This window comes from Charadrius vociferus, unplaced genomic scaffold (genome assembly GCF_000708025.1).
Source record: "Charadrius vociferus isolate BGI_N301 unplaced genomic scaffold, ASM70802v2 scaffold179, whole genome shotgun sequence".
NCBI classification, from domain to species: Eukaryota; Metazoa; Chordata; class Aves; order Charadriiformes; family Charadriidae; genus Charadrius; species Charadrius vociferus.
In genome coordinates this window covers 1,569,243-1,590,924 of record NW_009650072.1, presented here as the reverse complement: position 1 = coordinate 1,590,924, position 21,682 = coordinate 1,569,243, and the positions used below count along the sequence as shown (strand labels likewise).

At 38.3% G+C, this 21,682-nt stretch overlaps 1 protein-coding gene across 1 annotated transcript in view; it reads right to left on the bottom strand.

Annotated features, from left to right (window-relative positions):
* KCNQ1 (potassium voltage-gated channel, KQT-like subfamily, member 1) overlaps positions 1–21,682 on the bottom strand; it is a 363,965-nt gene that overhangs the window by 226,442 nt on the left and 115,841 nt on the right. Inside the window, exon 11 of the mRNA XM_009892035.1 lies at positions 19,846–19,966. Coding sequence (XP_009890337.1) covers positions 19,846–19,966 — 121 coding nt within the window. The remainder of the gene's footprint in view (positions 1–19,845; positions 19,967–21,682) is intronic.

Genomic DNA, 21,682 nt, shown 5'->3' with positions numbered 1-21,682 from the left:
TCTTCTGTGAAGCCACATCATTTAGAGACCAAATTCCTTTCGCATTTCACATAAAAATGTGAACCCCTGCCTACGAAGTTAAAGGGATCATGACATGCTTTACTGTGAGGAGGACCAGTGAAGTCTGCATCCCTGTAAATGAATATCCACGATATCAACCAGAGACGAGAAGGTAGCTGGTGGGGGGAAAGCTCAGCATGAGCACCAAGGGTCAGACATGGCTACGCACAATCAGACATTTAATGAATTTCTGCAGACAGCTGCTTACATAACTGTCAAGCTGTCCTACCAGCCCTTCAAAAGCACCGAGGCATTTCCCCTTCTTTAAGGAGGGGAAAAAAAACCCCAAACATCCCACTCTGAAAGATAAGAAAAGCAAAACTCATAAGCTGCAATAGTCACAATTACTTATAATAGCTTGTGACTACATGGATTAAGCTTTAATTATTACACTGTTGCTATTTGTCTGCCATTGGATGTGCGGAGAAACCAGTTCTAACCTGTCAGATATGATGGACTCGTGTTTTCTAATGTTTAAAGAGTTATAGTATGCCCTTGCCTTTTGCCAGCAGTATATTTCCACAATTAAAGGAAGTTATTTTATACTATTTTAAACAAAGGTTGAAGAAATTTGCCGTAGGAACAAACTTCCTGAGTTTCTCTATCCAAAGCTTTAAAATGACTGGCAAGCTTCACTTTTGAGTCATAGAAGTTAATTGATGACACCATAATCATGAGGAGTAATGCTAGTCTAGTCAGGTATTCTTTCTTCCTGGTAAATACAATCCAGGATACCCTGAGGGATTCTGCTAAGCACAGATGTAGAGAAAAGCACACAGAAAAAGAGGACAGGAACACATTTTTCAACATGTCTTTTCCCCTTATTCAACTGTCGAAGAGAACAAATGCATTGTCCAACAGGGATTATAAATGAGCCTCTGCCCAAAGTTAAAACTGAACTTCCGAAAATATACATGCTACCACTTTGAATTTCATCCTTCAGATATTGACAACTTTTATCCTATGGCAATGATTTACAAGAGAAAAGGTATTTTTTAAAATCATTTAAATCCACAGGACAGATTATGAAATTATATACTTTGTCTTTCCAGTGAAAAGAAGGCACTAAAGGACAAAGGAATCTGGCCACTGATTTATCAACGGATTTGTGAACTCCCATGACAAGCTGATGAACAAACTCGTAACTTTATTTCCATCTGATAAAAAACTGTAGTTTAACAACCTTATAGGAAGGCCCATAAGAACATATTCACCTATTTTTAATTAACCAATACTAATTTGCACACTCTGCAGCTTACTGTCCTGCCCATAATGCAGCAGCACTTTCCCTCTCGTGAACGCGTCAAAAACAGGGTTAAGATACAACAGCTTAGAGGAACAAGCATTGGAGAAAAGTCAGTGATGGACTCCTACACAATCCTTATGAGATGTAATTTCAAGAAAAAGGAAATTCTTCAAGCCCTATCACAGAATATGGATATTTTTGGCATGTACATCTCACTTCTTTTGTCCTTCCATGGAGATAAGTAAAACATATTGCTGTCAGAAAAATTAATTGCTTTGACTGATACTCTAAGCCTTACATTGTCAGAGAACTGCTGCAGTATCTTTTTCCCCACCTGTCCCAAACAGAGCTGTTATATCTACTTTTCCCTCTATAACCTGGAGCAGAATATACACAATTTCACACTGGGAGAAGATAGATGCTGGAAGTGAAAATACTTACTTCCAGGTTAGTGTAATCTCACTAGTTAGGCTTTGAGTGAGAGCTAAATATTCATTCCCTGAACCAAAACATCCATTGAAGTGTCGTGTCAAACCAATCTGAACCTACTTGTCAAGAAGAACAGAAGAATTATGGGGGGGGACAGGGGTTGCCCTCAGGTGCCAACCATTTAACAGCTGTAAAGATACTGGCTTACTACGAGAAGTGTAAACATAGTTGAGAAAACAGCCTATTGCTGCGATCTTACCTAACAATTTCATTGCTCATGTGGTGTACACATGTATACTTACTGTAGGGCTTCACTTCATTAAATTATAGGCATTTCCCAACTTTCAAGCTTAGATATCGTCTCATCCTCTCTCTAATAGAAGAAATAGTTGTATGCACAGGAGAATTTACAAAACATGGTTTCTTGTGGGTCTCCGTGTGGATTGTGCCTTGTCTAACAGTAAGATTGAATGCAGACTGAAACCTTTCACTTCAGCGGAGGAACCGCCTGTGAGCTTTCCTTCTTCCTCCTCTCCTACACAACTGCTTACTTCATGAAGTTGAATATCATTTAGAATTAACTCCTACGAAGTTAAGGTATGACTGGACCACCTGTTCAAAAGCTATCTGGGGATTGGCGACTGGGGACATGCAGGCAACAGGATCACACACAGGCCTTGCTTCCTCGAGAAAAAAAAAAAAAAAGTTGATTTATGCAGCACTGCATGCATGTCTGTGTATTGTTTTTTTCTTGCTAACCTTACCTGGCTAAGGAGGTTAAAATAAGGGAACTCGTGAAGGAAAAGTCATCTGAACCTTTTTTTTTTCTTTACTGACAACAAAGTATGCCATACATGATGAAACTAATACTCAGCCCAAAATAATACGTATAACAAAATGCCGTCAGCGATGATAAAGAAACCATAAAAAAAAATAAAATGCAACCTCCAAAGTACCGTAGTTTTCCAAGTAAAAGCTCACATTCTACAATAATGACCTCAAGTGTGACACACTGGGAGATGGCAACATAAACTTTAGGATTACCACCAATCTGAGTCACTAACACCCTGTTTATGTTTAGTTGAAGGCTCAGTGGTTCCAGCACTATTTATAACATTTTGTCTCATCTTTCGAGGGTTTTTCCTCCTTCTATCAATAGTTTCCAGAAACCAGGGAGATTTCCGACACGCAAAAGTGACAGAATGCTATAGGTAGCCCTGTTCAGCAGCAGAATACTAAAGCAACTAATGATCAAGTCTATCAGCTCTTAAACATGTGATGTCTCTTAATAGGAAACAGGTTCCAAACTTACAGTTAGATAACATGCTAAGCTGCTAACTATTTTTCCTCCCTTCGTTCTCCTCTGAGACCTATTCTCACCATGGACCTATGTTTGAAGCATGTTTGCAAGGCTATTTTTGAGACCTTGTAAGACTTGTTCGTGATGTGTCATGACAGATTAGGATTAAAATCACTTTGCTTTAAAACTATAGTTCTGGAACTCTGTGCTCATGCGACCTCACCTACAGAGAAAATCAAGCAGATTCAGTTTCATGTTGAGAGTAGCTGGATCTTTCAAACACAAAGCAGAAGGGGATTGTGACTCAGGTAAAACACCATCCCTATCTGCACAGTTTAAATTTTAATGCTTCCCAACAAGCACTGGACACAGTAATTGTACTGAGTCTTCACTAATTGTATTGAACATCACCCAACTGGCCTTTCCAGGAATGCAATGAGAAGGGATGTGAAAGAGGGAAATGAAGCTTCTCGAGCACCATCTTCCCATCCAAAACAAATTTGGAGAGATGTCCTACTCAATCCCTCTCATAGAATTAACAATCTTTAAACCAAGTCCACTTTCCAACTAAAATCCTTTGTATCCAGAGTTTTCAAAAGCTATATTATGTTTAGACTTCCTTTTATTCCCCAGTCCTGAGGAAATATTAACTCTTGACTGAGATGCCTGGAGGTGACAAGTGTGGAAAGTACTGCAGTCATGTCATCTATTACCTACATTAAAATATACATACATATATATATTTAACTTTTAAGAATTCAGTTTATCTCATACAGTTTATCACTCAGTTTATCCCATACACGCAGATTTCTTTTTTTCTTCAAAAAAAGATTACAAATAAATCTTTCCTAAAATTCTGGCAGCTATTCTACTTGGAGCGTTGGTGAATCTTGCTGAAATGTTAAGACTGCACTCATGCCACCCTACAACACTATTTTTGTCATCCAGTTGACTAATAATCCATGGTTGAGTAAATCAAAAGTAGGCATAATTTCATATATAACACGACTGCCCCCTTGTGTCAAACTAGATCCCCTTCCTTTACCAGGGGGATTTCTCAGAACATCTCTACTTATTTGTCTTTTATTAACATGAAAAAAAAATAATAATTGAACTAGTTTCTTGAGTATGAAACTAAAACTCTACAGTTCTTGAAACTATGACAAAACAAAACATAGGGTATTGATGATAGAAGCAATTTAGAAAATAGCAGCATGTATTTCCAAAGCAATACAATTCTACATCACTGACAGGTTTATTAACAAAAAAAAAAAAAATAGGAAAAAGCTGTTTCCCTTTCAAAGCTGTTTTCTTTGAATCATCCCTTTTTTCTTATAGCTCAGTTATAAAATAAATTATATGAAATCATATAGCAGGATTGTTAGCTAACTTCACGAAGTTAGAGATACAGTGTCATTCACTAGTAGATGTGAACACAGAAGCCTCCGTCAATATGAGCAACACACTGTACTACAAGGGGAAAATTCACAAAGGACGTCAGAGGGCCAAGTGGGCACATAGGCATAGACAGGATATACGATTACTTTTAAAATTATTTGTTCAAACTAAACAACACCTTTGCTGAGCACATTCGATTTGCAAGTTCTGAGGGATTCATAAGGACTGTAATACTTTTCTAATGAGAATTCGGTCCCATGCGTAACTGACATATATTAACACACCATGCATGTGTTTGGAAACTTAGAAATTATTTCAAATGTGTTATGAAATGTTATGATCTGTCCTTCAGCACAAAGTGCCCAGATAGGTATGTGGTGTTTATGCAGGTATCAGTAACCCGTGTGGCACCTGTGAAATGCCAAACAGGGCTCTGGACTCAGGCCAGCTAGGAGAGCACTGCCATCAAGGAAACATGGAGAGATTGTTATGCTCTTTTTTACAGCCACCCAACCCCCCTCTTTTGTGTGTGTGAGGCCAAGAGAGTGAATCTAAGTGCGAGCCTGCCGATGATGCTGACAGGTGGCAGTTAGTCAGAGCTAGATTAGATGTTTGCCATCAAGAACCAAGGGAAGAACTGGGTGTCTGTCTTTATGACTAGCATAAAGGAAATAAAAAATTAATAACTAACTAAATACGAGACACCCTCTGGCCAAGAAAGACAGTCACCCATCAAAAGTGAGTCAGAAAACTAAACTGGAACTCTTCGGTGTCAAAAACCCAGACTACAATGCAGCCACCAAAAATGTCTCATTTTTACGCATTTCACCCATCTACAGGTCTTTGGCAAAGCAAAACCAAAGAGCACTGTGATATGAATTGTTATGCCCTTTTGCCTTCAGCACTAACTTCGGCTCACAGGTCTCCCCTTCAGCCTTCCCTTGGTGCGCTCTCAAGTTTGTGGAGACATCGGGGACTCCCCTCCTTTCTTCTAAGGAAGCAGCCACCCTTCTGTCCTACTGGCACATGCCCTGTGGGAGCACACACACTAGTTAGGAGTGACAGTAGGGAGATGAACAGGGCATAAATAAATAAATTCCTAGCTGCAGAACTCCAGTATTTTCTCCACATTGAAGCCTTGAGGCAGGACAAAGCTTGGCAAAGGGGAATACCGAGGGGAAAAAGTGAAGAACTGAAACTAAGCAGACAAGAACTGAGTTAAACTGATGGAAACAAGCAGCGTATTCTGAAAGATCAGCATTGTTCACAGCAGATCTCACGGTTCTGTAGCAGGAAACATAGAGCTTTTGCATAGAAGGGTAGGAGGAAAAAATGACAAAGGTAATTTCCTGGAAGTTGCTTCTTCTGAACACACATCCACATCTGCACAGTTCCTAGAGGAGTACCAAGTACCAAGATGTCTAGAATGCACCATCACAAATTTAGTATCTGAAGAATATGAAGCCTTGAGGACAACTTTAATAACCCGAGTCTCTGAAATACAGCAATGCCAACAGAACTAAAGGCATCGCATTCCAAGCATAAACGGGTCCAACGGTATCACCAAGATCTGCAAAATTCTCTCCCATATCCTCAGCTCGTTTCCTCCCCCCACAACTGCTGATTTGACTGTCCTTCCTGTTCACTGAAGCTTACATCCTTCAATTACTCTCTTTCCTCCTCTCTCCTTCCCCCACAATCCATCTGCTTCATCACAGCATCTCCAAGACTTGTCTCCTTCCTCTCCAACCCTCCCCCTCTTCCCCCCCAAATTCATTTCGGCATTTGTAATGCTCTCACCTTTCAATGAGCTGACCAGAGGAGGTTCAGATGGGACAAGGGTAAGCCAGTAATTAAGGTACAGCTCTCCAACTCATTTTGCCTTCCTACTCTTTCTCTTTTTTCAGTCTCTGTGCTAGATCTGTCAGTACTGCCACATACACTTTGAGTGTTTTCTCCATCACACGTAACTCTCTATATCTATCAATCTCATTTCTTTACTGCATGTTTTATATGTTCTGCATTCTACATAAATGTCCTGCTTAAACAGAGAAGAACTGAACTCAAAAGCTTGCAATTCAGATGTGAATATTCCCAGACTTCAGACTTCTGGCTTGCTTTTACCCTTTCCTCCTTTTCCCTCCTTTTTTTTCCTTTTTTTTTTTCTCTTTCAGTTCTTGCTGACACAGGGACATCTTGCACGCATAAAAAAAAAGAGTCATCAACAAATTAAAGACTCCTTCCTTCCAAATATTTCTAATAATTCCTGCTTCTCTCAGGGAATCTGCAAACTATGACTACAGTTCCATTAGGTATGATTTACATTAAACTGCTTTTTGAGAAGTTCATAACTGTAAACTGTACCTCCCTCAGAAAAAGAGAGTTCCTAGATGTACTTTGTCTTAAATATGCCATTTGTGGTAATGCTACAAGGCCTACAGTATACATTATTTGGCAGTTCATAATTTACAGTAAAATACTAAAAGCCTTCAGACGAAAAGACAGAAACAATTAAGAGCTCTAATAATCTGATCCTGCTGCTTGCAGCACACAATGATTTAAAATTATTCATGTGTTCCAATATGGAAGTGATTTAACATAATTTAGCAAACCTGAGACCTACATTAAGATGTAATAATGATGAATGGATGAGACACAGCACACACACTTACAGAAAACCTCAGAGTCCTGCAGAGTAAAGGAACTACCCCTGAAGAGACCTGGCAGGTGCCCCCTTGTGGGTGGCCTAAAAAAAAAACACAACAAAACCACAAAACCCCGACTGCAAATAGCCTTTTTAAAAAAAAAAATAAAAAAAATAAAAGATCAAGATTCTAGAGTGTAACAAAGGGTGTGGATGAGAATGCATTCCAAATTAGTATCTGAAAATTTTACATAGACAGGACTGGATTAGGTTTCTAAATTACAAAGCAGATGGACTGAGAACTGAGAACACTTACTAAATTCGCTAAAGAACTAATACACTATGGTTGTATCTCTCCATTATTTCTTATCCCAGCAGCCATTTTAGGGCTCAAACACAGTTCTCTTGTACAGTACTTCCCATGACATGGTTCTCAGCATAGGCTCTGTACATACCAGCAGCAAGCACAGTGCAAATCCTCTACGACAAAGCACATATGCAAATCTTTACCTTTCCTTCTAAATAAAGACATTGCTCACAAAGCCTAAACATTCTGAGGTACGAAGCAATTAAATAACAAGAAGGATAATGACTGGTATTTCAACATTTTAGTGTATTTATCACAGCTGGAACATGGAAGAAGTTTTATAACATCTGTTTAACGATGCACCTGACTTCTTATTTCCCCTGCACAACTTAGTCCATGGAATAGGTAATAACAAGAACGATTAAGTGTTGCACAGCTTGAAAAATAGCTGAGAGCATAGGGTGGAAAGAGAAGAAAGGAGAAATTAATGTTTGTGCTGCTCAACCAAAATTTCATAATATAAGAGTGTGATTTTTTTTCTAAAACCAGATGAGTACAGAACAACAGCCCATGATACAGTCTATTAATCCCAGTTTGCCAAATTTTCCTCAATACTGTGCTAAAATAGGATAGTGCTTTCTAACCGAGCTTTCTGTCTCAGTCCCTTTTCAGAAGGAACTGGTATAGCATAACATCTCCAGACAGGACTTGTTTTTGTTGTTTGTATGCATACTGCCAACCACAGCAGGACTTCAAATCCAGAGTGGGATTTCTGGAAAGCAGTGCAATGAGAGCACACACGTGTGGCAGCTCAGCATCCTCGACTTTAGGTAGGACGGGAGAAGAAAAGGATGCATCTCACCTCTGCAACCTTCCTCTGCTCCCAACACAAAACTCTTGGACGCTTCACATTCAGCAATGGAGGGAACTTGACCCCTGACTTGCGGACCTAGGTGAATACCAACTGCTTGCTACAAAACTTGTTTCTTTGGATTTTCAACCCCAACTGTGGTCAGCTAAGCACTGCTGGCAGCTCATGTCACCAACAAAAGGAAAACTGACATCCCGCACCGCTCTGGTGCTGTCCCGCATGTTCCACCATCTGTGGGACAGCCCCAGACAAGCTTCCCTTTTTGTGTTAAAAATCAACTTTAAAATAATGGATTGTGAGGATTTGCAAACTATTCACCGCTGCCTAACACCTGTGAAGTCCACCATACCAAACCTACAACGTGAGAAGTATTATACTCAGTTCAAGCACTTCTGGATCCCACTCAGTGCAGAATGTTTAAACCAGCAAGGTAGGGCTCTGCAGTCATTGAACAGTGGATAACTTGCACGCAGAAAGCCTCTATGGCAAACGTGAGTGTAAACTGGTTGCCCTGGAACTCAGTTAGTATGTTGCTTTACAGAGTATTAAGGAATGTTGTGGTATTTTGGGTGTCTCTCATCAAATAAAAATGAGGAAATATTTTTTAAATACTAGGTTTATCTCTATAATAAAATAATACCCTTTTAAATGGTTTGTTCACAATTTTTTGTTTGTTTATATTAAAAAAAAAAATTAAAAATCAGATCACATACATATGGGGGTTAAATTTTCACCAGCAGTGGTGTGACACTGGTGTCAAATTCTAGCCAGTGTCTAAATAGGTATTGATTAAAAAAAAAAACAAAAAACAACAAACTACAAAGGTTCAAATGCTTTCCAGAGCAATAGCTGCACTACAGGGGGAACAAAAAATCATGGGGATAATTCAAATATGTTTTGCTGCCTGTATGTTAAAGGTTTCGTCAAAGTGAACTTGCTGTCAGACACAGACCAACAAGTAATTTCCAAATGCAAGCTCTCAGCAGATACAGCTCTCTGTTCACTGCCCTTCATATTCTTGCGTGTAAACTCAACTTTGGTAGTGACCACAAAACATTTTCGGCATCCCCAGGCTCTTCCATTCATACAGAGCCTGTATTAATTATGAATCTAGCCTGCCTGAAAGTGCCATCCCTCAAAAAAACCCACTGCACCTACAAAACCCAGCACGATGCTCTCTAGTAAACCATGAATCGCATAACGAATGGTATTTCTGCTGTGCTCTGCTCACTTCATGGGCTCTCCACAGGACACTGGGTCACACTGAACGTCCTCTGCCTTTATTTTCAAGGCTCTAATTCATATGGGCCCAAAATTCCTAAAAGATCAAGTCCCTGAGATCCCCACCACTCCCAATAACTCCTCTTTTCAGGAACAGTGACGTTTCTGTACCAATGACACCTGGCTGCACAGGAGATGGGACTTCGTTGTGGGGCAGACCCCTGACCAAAAGGACATAAAAACAGACCGACAACGACAACAGTTGCCACTTTCTGAGCCATTTCCCTTTTGACATGATGTTTATGCATTTTCCACGTGGAGAAAAAGGGAAAAAAACGAACACAAACACATCAGTTTTCCTTGGGACAGACAGACGTAGAGGAGTAACCGGACATAGCAATGACTAGCTTCTGTATTTACTTTTATCCCAAGAGACATCCAGTAACCACAGAAATGGCTGTGATACAGGAACCTGAGAAAAACACAGATCAAAACACAACCATGAGCAACCGGTCAGGTGCTTAGCTTTAGTTTGCTAACAGGCTGACAACTGCTGTAAGGTATTTAAGGTATTTTGTCTGCAGCACAATGAAAATGCTTTGGCTTTTCCCAGTTTAACTTCCTGTGGTGAGTAAAACCAAACGCACAGTTCTACACGTGGGAATGACAGAACGTCCCTGAGACACCGAGTGAAATCACAATTATTTCCAGTCCTCGCAGTTACATGAAGAAAGTAAATTTCAGTCAACCACTCCATGACCTCCCATGGGCTCTCTGCTGAGGGCAGGCGCCCACTGCACTTCACACATCCAGCATCCAAGATGATGCATAAAGCTCCCTAACTTTATAGCTTTACTTTGGATTTGGCAAATCTTTCAAACAAAACCTTTCATTGCAGTAAGCGAGCATTTTCCAGCAAGGCTTTGCTACATCAGTGGGGTGTTAAGCATACCTGACCGTGTTTTTAACTTCGGGGAAAAAAAATCATCAATAGTGATCAGAAACAGCAGCTGCAGAAGAAACTCTTTAATGTGTCAATGCTGTAAAAGGATTTTCAGAGAAGTACAGCAAGAGGAAATTACCACATTAATTCTGAACTGGTCATACTGGCAGCAGTGTAAAACACTAGGGAATGAAGTTAATAGGAAAGATCATTTGTATCGATAATATGTTCGAACAATTTTCAGATCACTTTTACCCACAGAATGTACACCATGTAATTTCCTCAACAATTACAGGATTCCAGCAGGTAAACTATCCCATTTACACCTCTTGCAATTGTTTTCCTGTGCATTAATACTGCTACAAAAAGGTATTTTCCTTCAGCACTGCTGTCCTGTTGCACTGTTCAGCAATCTTTAAACCAGCTGTTGATATCCACTTTTCCAATGTAATGCACTTTACTGCAAAAGATGCTCTCACAAGACCTTATTAAAAAATGAAACATTATCCAAGTATTAAAATACAAAGGTCCCTTGGGTCACACGTGCTATTTGTTTTTAATACCATAATGCTCTGTGCCTGGATTTGATAGTTGAGCCTGGAATTAGATGATTAGGTAAAAAAACATATTAGACAAGGTATTTCCTTGTTATGCTGTGTTGGTTTCCACCTCTGTCTGCCCCAAACACAGACACAGGTATCTGTAACTGCAGTCTCATCCATAGCCATCACTTCCCTAATGAAAAGAAATATTTACAAATGCAAACATTTTGACCAATATTAGAATTATAATTTTGCTAAAAAAATGCTCATTTACTAGTTTGTACTTGCACACGGAATAAGTCTCAGTGGTCAACTATGTCTCTTGGTTGGCACATACCAATCTTGACAGGAATTCCTACAACCTTGTACTGAAACCAAATTGACTTTTGCTGGAGAGCCGTGATACCAAATCCAGGTGTGTTTGCTACACCAGTTTAGCACAGTAGATGCAGCATATGTGGGCATAATGCTGCCCGCAGATTTCAAAGTACGCTAATTTAACTGCTATTTAAAAGTATTAAATTTTACAACTTCATAATAAGTATTTTGTTATCACAGTAGTAGAAAACTATTATTTGTCATATAATGAATAAACCATTAAACAAAGTTTCTACCCTGTATATTGGATAAAATAATGCCATCCATTTATCCATAAAATAATGGATAAAAGAAGTGCGCATATTATAAACTAATCAAGCTTTTAACTTCTTTTGGTATATCCACCACATAGAAACAAATAGTAAAGCTATCCGCCATCCTCTGAACAGAAAGAAAATAATTATTTATGCTTTGAATTTTAATTCTGGGTTAACTTCAGTCGACAATAAATTTAACTTTTAAAAATGTGAGATAAAACTGGGACATTTTTATTGTCTGCCCCGCTCAAAAAAAAAATAAAATTTTGTACTTATTATTCTGCACGGTGCCCAAATTAAACAATGATAAAAGTAAGTGCAGAGTTGCTTGTTGTTTTTACAGCATAGGAACCCTGTACTTCTGAATCACTAAGCAGCTGGAGTCTGGTTTAATTACTTAACATCAATCAAGATGTAAACCAGCACTTGGAGACCAAGGAATGCAACGTTCATCTGCAACACAAAAGAAATAGCTAAGCTATCTTAGCTTCTGCCTAGACGGTTTGTACACTAGGAAAAGTCAACACGTTACTTTTATTCTATGTCAGTAACATAAAATAGCCAAATAGTAATTTTACGTAGTACTTCAATGCATCAGTGACATTTTGTAGTAAGGGAGAAAAGATCATGAGAATATTATTTCATAAAGGCTTGAAGCCTCTAACACAGAACATATTTGGCCAGTACTACCCTCCGGCAAATAGCAGCACCAGTATATGATAGCGCTTCCCTCTCCAATTAATAGATAGACAGAAAATTAAAATAAAATAAAAGGAGAGACAAAATCGCAAACTCTAGTTTCCTGCCTGAATTTTTCACCTGTTCACTCTCTAAGCTTGTGAGATACAATTCTTTTATTGTGCTTTTGCTAATATTAAGAACACAGCACAGTAATGCTGCATTCAACTCAATGAAGCGCTACAGCCTGTCTTTTACAAGATCAAAGGAGATGATCTAATTATCCCTTCTGGTCTTCAGATCTACAGATGTAAACTACACGCTCTATCTAATCTATGAAAAAAGCAACCACCCACCATAGTAGACAAGAATTTCTCCCCACAGATAAAAGAAACAAGTAACCACATGGGACAGATGTTAGCCACATTACTTATTGCACTGTCGGAAGCAGCTGAGTTACTACAGCGTTGAGGGTGAAATAAGACACCATGAAGATCTGCCCAAGTCCTCAGCACACCTCAGGTAATCCATCTATAAAAATGAAGATTATAAACAATTGCCTGTATCATGGAATATCATGTCCAAATGATAAGTCAAAATCAAAAATCAGTCAACTTTAGCCAACTCTGTAGCGGACATCAGACGCAGAACATAGAAACTGTTCATGTGCTGAGATCCCACCTATCAGACATCATACAAACACAGAACAACAACAGTGCCCAACTCAGAGTTTCCAATCCGGGCGCAGGATGACAGATCAATTATATACAGACAGATGCAAGCGCACCTGGAAACATGGTATCACATTTGTCTCAGCACAGGAGTGGCTACAGTACTCTTCAGGTGCAGGGAAGATTTTACAGTGATTTTTAATCAAGGCAGCTGCACAAGAAAATGTACAACACTGCCACTGCTCATTGCTACAGTGGGAACGCCACAGCTCTTTCGGCAGCGCTTCCAGCTGGTATCAACATCCCTAAGCCAGAAGTAAAACTCTCGATGATGAACATACTAAAATACCCATTTGCCTTTCAACATTTAAGAGACGAGTTTGCTTATGTCCTGCTCTACTACAACCACCTGGCTCTCGAGCTGCAGACAAGCTCTGCAGCCCCCTAAAATGGGGCTACCTAGCAAACTAATAATTTCTGAACTTAAACCAAAGACGCTTTGAGTCCTCTTTGATGACTACACTGTGTTGATCATTGCTTGCTTAGGGGATTTAGCCATACCCAGGACTGCATTGCCACATCTCTTCCCCTCCCATGCAACCTGCAACGAGAAACCAGAATGGGATGATGACACCAAAGTGATTACAGTGCCTGGTTTACCACTGTTCTGGGGTTTACTTCTGAAAAAGGAACTTTCCTGATTGCTTGTTAAACCAGCTTGAGGGACAATTCATATTCTCAAGTGGCTCAAAGCAGCTGAATAGATGAGACAAATCAGATTCTTGATACGTCTGGAATTCTAGGGTCATTTCTATGGCCAAGTTTATGGTCAATTTATAACGAAAGCACAGGATATAATGATGCTTTTCCATACCAAAGGGAATAACTCAGGGCAACAGTCCTCCCCCTTTTTAGCAAACTGTTAAATCAGCAGAGATTGTAAGCAGCATTTCTAAGGGATTTTGACTACATACTGAAACGTGCTGAATGAAAAAGGGATGCTGCCCAGCGTACAGCAAGAACTGAGACTTTCCTGTTGCAAGTGAAGTAAACGACTGGGATAACAGCACATAACAGTAACCAGAGATGTTTGAACGTTAAGCTCTGGTCTTAACTCAAGCATGTTCTTACATACAGTTGCTATCACTGCTATTCTTCTAACATGCCCTGTCATTAATGATAAAACAGACCCCATGCAAATCACGGTTTAAATATTGTTAGCAGCATTTCGGAGAGAATTCTTGTCACAGCTGAAGTCAGCCGTTACATCTGGCCACTCGAAAGCGAAAAAAAAAAGTATTTACTCAGACTTCAGAGGGTCATTTCGGTATAGAAGAGGAAGATAAAAGCAGGAATCTTTTACAATATGACCTAGCAAATCAAAGCAAATAGGGAATCCACTCACTGATAATCCAACAGAAAAGAGACGGTTATAAAACACATTCAGCACTGTTTGTTCTAGGCAACGGTGTTATATCTCATGCCAACAGATTATATGCTGGCAATTAAAACATAGAACACTTAATAAAAATCTTCAAGAAAAAAGAAAGAGAACATTATTTCCAAGAAAAGCCAGTGGTAACTGCAGCACCATGGACACTGCACTCAGTGTTTACCAGCACACTTTAATTATTTCAATTATATTTTAAACTGTCCAAAAGCATTCATTTCAATAATTCAGAAAGATCCATCTGTTATCATTTCGTCTTCATCTGGAAATTATTAAAAAGCACTGAATTTGGTTGCTTAATTATTCCACTACCGTGCTGTTTAACAAAGAGGGGTTTATTTTTAAAAACACCCCCACCATTGCAGCCTGCCATTACAATTGCTAATACAATGCCTAAAAGGCTCTCTACCACACCCGAGATGCTCATGGAGATAGTACAGAAGATAAAGCTGATGTCACAATACAGATTTTTGGGGGTATGGAAATACACTTAACAACACAAAGTGCTTTTTGTTTTAAAACTAATGCTATATTTCAGTGTAAGCCTACTGTATTAAATCTAAGATCACAGCAGTATGCCATTGCAAGAAAGCCTCCATTGAAATATGATTTTATTTGTATGCTGACAAAACCAATCCTTAACTAATGAACCGTATTTTCATCACCCCAATAGAGAGAGATATGAAAGACATGGGGAAGAGTCATTAAAGCACCAAGAATTATTGTTATTTTGACCATATAGACAATAACAGGATCTCAAATGTGCAATATCAGCAACTGCTTTCAACAAGAAATACATTTCCTGAAGTCAGCTGATCCCACTGTAATTCTTTCACAGACACACACAAAAAAAAAATAATTGAGAGAAAGAGGTATATGAACTACACTCACAATTTAAAGATCAAGAATTTTGCCAGCAATTTGCATAGGTAGAGAGTATATTGGTTTACATAGTCTCATGACTGTCATGAGTACTCACTTGGTATCATACTCTAGAGGATAGAACTAGGTTTGAGTTCTTCAAGGGGTCTCACCAGTTTCTTCAAACTTTGTGAAAAAACAAGCTACTTTATAAATAAAAAGAGTTTAAATACAGTATCCAGAGATGACCTTTGATTTACGCTTCAATTTCTGCAGTAAATTTACAATACATTTAGAGATAGTATTTCCCGAAAAGATTACTCTTACTAAGAAGCAGAAAGCAATACCAAACATTTATACATCAGAGCTGATTAAACAAACCGCTGTCTAATAAGCTGCCAGACCCTGAGAATGGGAAACTATAGAAATAACAGACATCAACTTATTTTTTATCCGGTAGAATTTCTGAAAGATTCATGCAGCATGCGGAGCTCCTTTTAAACTTCTTTAAAGAAGTGAGAAATATTCAAATAAAGATATTAGATTGAGAGTTCTTCATTATTTTCTTCTCTTCCTTTTTCAGCTCAATTCCACCCACTTCTCCCTCTCCCTCCCATTTGTATCCTTAGAAGTTGGTCAATTTCTTTTTGCTACTTCAGTTAATGCCAAATGTAAAGTTAAAAAAGGTGCTGAAATCAAGCAATTATACAAACATATGGAAAGAACTCCTGGTAGCTGAGGCTCAGCTACAAGTAGCATCGATTTTCTACTGCTTTAAAATGCAAATAGAACAAAAGACCCAATGAAGTGAAACAGGGAACAGGGGACAATATGGGAACACACTGATTAGAGAGAAAGAAAACAGTGAGAAGTCCAAACGAGAGGTGTGCTATAGCTACAGTCTAGTTTCCTATTTCACTTTTACAACACAACAGATCACAACCATTAAACAAACCATTGAAAAGCCAAGTCTTATCTCAAACAACACACTGTGTACTGCGTTCTTCAAACTGGTGCAGTTCATTTTATAAGTGACATCCATAATAGCTAATTACGTAGATTGCTCTGCTTGAATCTGCATCTTCTGTTTAGAAGAATTCTCACCTAGAAGGAAAAGTGCAGTCACTCTTCCATGTGCTGCTATCTTATTCTATATTTCTGCAAGCACCTTCTGCAAATCTGTTTGGTGGGGTTTTTTTTTTCTCTGACATTTCAATCACTTTCCTGTTTGAACATCAGGTCTTAAAGTGCTTCTATTATTAACTTTGTTTCCTCAACGTGGTAGTGGCAAATCATTAACTGGTACAGTAATCTTTCCACATGGAAGATTTCCCATTTCTAATTCCACAGAAATAGGGCTACATTTAGTGTAATATTTATTTCAAAACAGATTTAACATACAGCCAGGAGTACGTCCTGCAAAAACACCTCACACCTGCATATTTATTATTAGACGCAAAACCAAACCTATTAAATTCACTGGGAATACGCACCAACATTTATAAAAAGAGAATAATCTTTGCATAAACAAGCGGGGCACTGAAATTCACTTCAAAGGGAACTTTAGGCCTAAAAGCCTGAAGCCCTTTGTCATAAGGGCTGAAAGATGGCATCTTCTTTCCATGACCTAATGCAAGTGAGGAAACAAACTTAGCCTCATTCTTTTTTTAAGCCACAATGGTGCCAAGTGTTTGCCTGTCAGTAACAGTAAGTATCCCACACTTTTGCCAGATTTACATTACCTGTCAAAAGGAAATATTTTTCATACTGTCAACTAAGAGTCACCTTCCAGTTGCGTGTCTCCAATTAACTATGTAATACTTACTCATGCATTTATGACTTTCAAAAATTAATGATTATTCTGGAGTCACCTTTCTGTGGTTTATGGATAAGCTAATTCATACATTGCAATAAATATATAATTGACCGGGAAATAGTTCTATGAATTTCAAATCCAAGCATCCTTAAATCAAGTTTTATGTTATGCTCCCGCTTCTGAAACCGTCTTCAAGCTTCTGTTCTCTGATAGAGTATGAATTGCTTTTAAGACCAGAAACTAGAGATATTTACACTTAATTTGACTTTTCCATACTAATTTGTTTTCATAGCTGGTGCTGTATTTTTGTTAAGTACTTGGGTTCAGACTTGCATATGATTGCTTATTTCCTTATTAACAAATCTGGAGTGATTATAGTGTATATATGATGACTTTAAGGAAATAAAATGCTTCACAAACGGGGACATCAGAACAAAATAATTCAGCCTACATTATCTCAAGCACAGCATTTCAAGCCTGAATTAAACACATACACCGACGAGTATCTGAAATGACTAACCACTTCTATTACACTGAAAATTAGTATGTGGCTTTGCACCTGGAGATCTATCTATTGCACAATTCTAAATTTGATGCTTAATTCTATGCTCACATGTCTAATGCGGGTCCTACTAACATGCGCAACCAGCTCATAAATATTTGTTTGCTAGGACTTTGAACTGAAGAATGAAAAAAGAGGATTTGTCTAAATAATTCACGGAAAGTGACTGGTCTTCAGCATCCAGCAACACAGGTACCCAGTGAAACGCAGCACAGCAGCTTGCTTTCCAACTGCCGCAAATGCAAGCAGAACACACAACCTCACAGCAAAACAAACATTGGAATATTTCTCATTTCCAAATATTTGGGAATATCTGTTACCTGAATGCCAATACTCCAACTGCCATTAGGAAACACAGGGTTTTCACTAACTTTTTGCCAAACCTTTACATCTATAGGCTGATCTAGCATTGTTTCAGGCCTTTTAATAAACTGCCTACAAAGTAAATGCACTTCTAAGTGAACAGTTCTCAGGCGCTACAACATTTGGGCACCCATGCGTCAAAGAGACACATTTCGATGAATATTTTATCCAGTTTTGCATTTAATCCAATTTATTCAGTTTTGAATCTAAAATCAAAGTCTTAAAAGAAACAATGACTCCTATCTTCTTCAACCCTAGCAGAGAATTGAAGCAATATGTGGGGTCACGTTTTGTAACATCCCATCACACATGACCTAGGGGAATCTAGGGAGATTTCAACAAAGGTTACAACCAAAAATTAAGGAAATAAAAGTGAAATATGTAAGTTACCAGAAGACTAGGGTGTTAATTTGGCAAGGCTCTTCAGCTGATACACATTACCTATACGCTAAGATCTCCGGCAAGTAAATAGGAAAAAAACTCTCAGATATTACACAAGTTGGACTTAAAAGTGATGGACCACCTTATTATTTGAAATTTATCAACAAAGGCGACAATGAGAAATAACTAAGTCATCCCCAGATCCAAAAGGGATAACGAAAACTCCTAGCACCAAAGCTTATTTCTCTTAAAGAAAGCCTGCAGTGTTGTGGTAAATTAAAGTTTAAAAAAAGCCCCCCAAAGGAAACTTCTAGATCTGGCTTTGCTGCTCCGTTGTTCTTGTCTAAGGCATGAGGAAATTTATGACTTCCTCCTCCTGCTTGTACCAGTACGAAATCTTCCAGAATACAAGTCTCCTAAATCCTCTGCCTACAAATACACGTGCATCTAGGTGATTCAGCTGAAAATGCAAGTCCATTTGTTTGGGGTCAGGGAATACTCCCCCCAAACCTACTTTTTGTAAAAAATGCTTTTCTTAAGTGGCTATAAAAAGTACGTTTGTGCTTCTCTGCTATTTGTACTGTATAGGAAGAAGGCCTGAAAATTGGCAGCAGGCACTTCTGCATGTTTTGTACCTCAGAAATATAAGTATGCCAAGAATTTTCATCTGTGGTTTCACTGCAGAAATCCTCAGATTTCTAGGAATAGGAGGGGAAAAAATTGTCTCATTCCTCTGCTAGAGGACACACTGTCACACATCTACTATGGTAAATAATAAGCACTTGACAAGAGTTTGAATTAAACAATGACAGAAGATTATTTTTTTTTTAAAGGATTTGAATTAAAATCTTTTGCAATTCTCTTTTTTTTAGAATAATCTGAGAACCTGGAGATAATATTTTAGCATAAAAGACGTGGAAAATCTTCTTTTAAAAGGAAAAGAAAACAAAATCCAAAATAAAAAATACAGGCCTATTTCAAATCATTTTTATATACAACAAAGCAGTAATAAAGATTAAAACAGATCTTTTCTTGCAATGCAGATCATCATTTGACTAATAGAGAAGGTGCTGCTGAAATGGAAAGGCTGGTGTTTCATAAGTAGTATTTCAAAATTTGCACTTTACAGCTATTCCACTGGAAAATGGTTGAGGGAGGAACATAATTCTCAACAGGCAAGTACTCCCACACACTGTCTCCATGCGAAAATCTTGAGGCTATCAACCACCAGCTGCCCAGAGACATTAGCTAAAGCCTAAAGCCTTGTGTCACAGCCAAGTGAACTTTTCCTTAGGTCAACACGAAGATTTACTGGCACTCAGAACAGTATACACCAACTTCAAGGTAAAAAGAGTTTGACGCAAATATCTGAGATAGCCCTATCAGCTCCATATTTCAGCTCCTCCCACCTGAATTGGCTCCTCTTGTCTAAGTCAACTAATGCACAATTCAATAGCCTTGACTTACTGCGAGATGTGAGTTATTGGGGTCAGCAGTGTCTCACCCTCCAGGTCAAGCTCATCGGCAAAGCTGTTGGTCCTGATGAAGGGTCCTGTGTTCACATCTAAAAACGTCGGGCTTTTTTTCACTGTGAGGAAACATGCAGGTAACAGTTAAAGCAACAGCATTCAGCTTTTTCAAGAAAGGTCTACCACTTGTTTGGATCTCGGAAATTTTAACAGAATATTGGAAACAGAAGTTGCTACCAAAAAATGCATATACTGCAGACTTCATGAAAAGTAAAACTTTAACTCTCTTTCTACCCGAAGAATTTCAACTTCTGCTGAAGACTTAAAGCTAATATTTTTTTTCCTTTCTTTTTTTCGTTCATACTCCTCAAACTAGAATGTAGAGTATCTATATCACAGGTAGCTTCATGCATTATAAAACTTACTGTACAATACTGAGCCATGGACCACCGCTCTCCAGCAACAGCGCATTCAGTGACGAGATCAGTTCCTTTTTACATCCACTCCACTGCGTGGTTTAGTTTATAATACCAGTTTCTGGGGTGTAATTACTGTGACTAAGATCAAGAAACCAGGCCTAGATCAACAAAGGAGCCTTTTTCATGGAGTATTTTCATGGTGAGTGGTCAGCTCTTGTCAAGCACAGTCTGAGCTGGTCTACTGGTTCCCAATCCCACTCACACTTAGGCACACGGATGCCTCATCTTTTGAGCCCAGACATGAGACAGGCGGCAAGATGTTCAGTTCATCCAAGATGAGGCTGCTAGCAGGAAGGCCATTTCACAAAACTTCAGATACTGAAATTTTTTAGTGGCAAAGTTACTTGTGAACCAAAACTTTCATTCATCCAAGAAATTGGAGTATTATAAATTTCATTTTTAAACTAAGGCTCCTAAATTCTGCCAGACTCTAACATTAAGAACCTTAAGTGCTTTATCCAGCATGGTCCTAACATTTGTTAAGAGAAGCCATAAAATTCGCATATAAATAAAACTACTATTGTATTTAGACATTATTGTAAATGAATTTTAGAGAGAATAAATACAACAAGTGAAATTCTGTAGAAATCATAGGAAGATCGTGACATCTCCACAGAAATCTTTACCTGTGCAACTGGCTAGATCATTCAATGAAATAACTATAATGTTGTAATTTATGAAATCTCTACTGTATTAAGGAAAATACTTTATAATTTAATAGTAAATTATGTCCTGCCAAAATGCAACATGAAAGGAATACAGCAGAAATAGTTAACTTAAATGTAGCTGAATTTAATGAGAATAGAAGTAGGGGTATCAGGAAATTATTTTTTTAAAATGCAATCATTTTACTCGAGTAAATAGATACCTTCATATGGCAGAAATGGATTTGAACTTTTACAGATAATCAGAATAGAAAATGTTATTATATCATCAGACACATGGTCATTCAGAATTACAATGGGAAAGTCTGCTCTCCAGAAATTGGAGAGGAAGATCTCTGAAATCACAGTTAAAAAAAAAAAAAAAAAAGAGACAACTCCTAGGAGACATAATTATACTTTAAAGATAAATTAAAAGCATGAGCCACTTGCACAACTTAAAAATGAGAATTCTATAGTAAGTTTTAGCAAATGTTAGCTTCCCATTTTTGCTGTTAGTATCACGTTATTTAATCACTTTGCTGTAGCCATCATCCAAGATACTGGCTGTGAAACAAGCAAAATAATTCAGATATGCAGCAAAATGTCTTTAAAACAGACTCTTTTTGTTTTCACTAAATTATTTTTCACTGTTCTCATTTCTACAAGATACAGATGAAACTTTCCAGGTTTCTAGGGAAGGAGGACTCAGAGC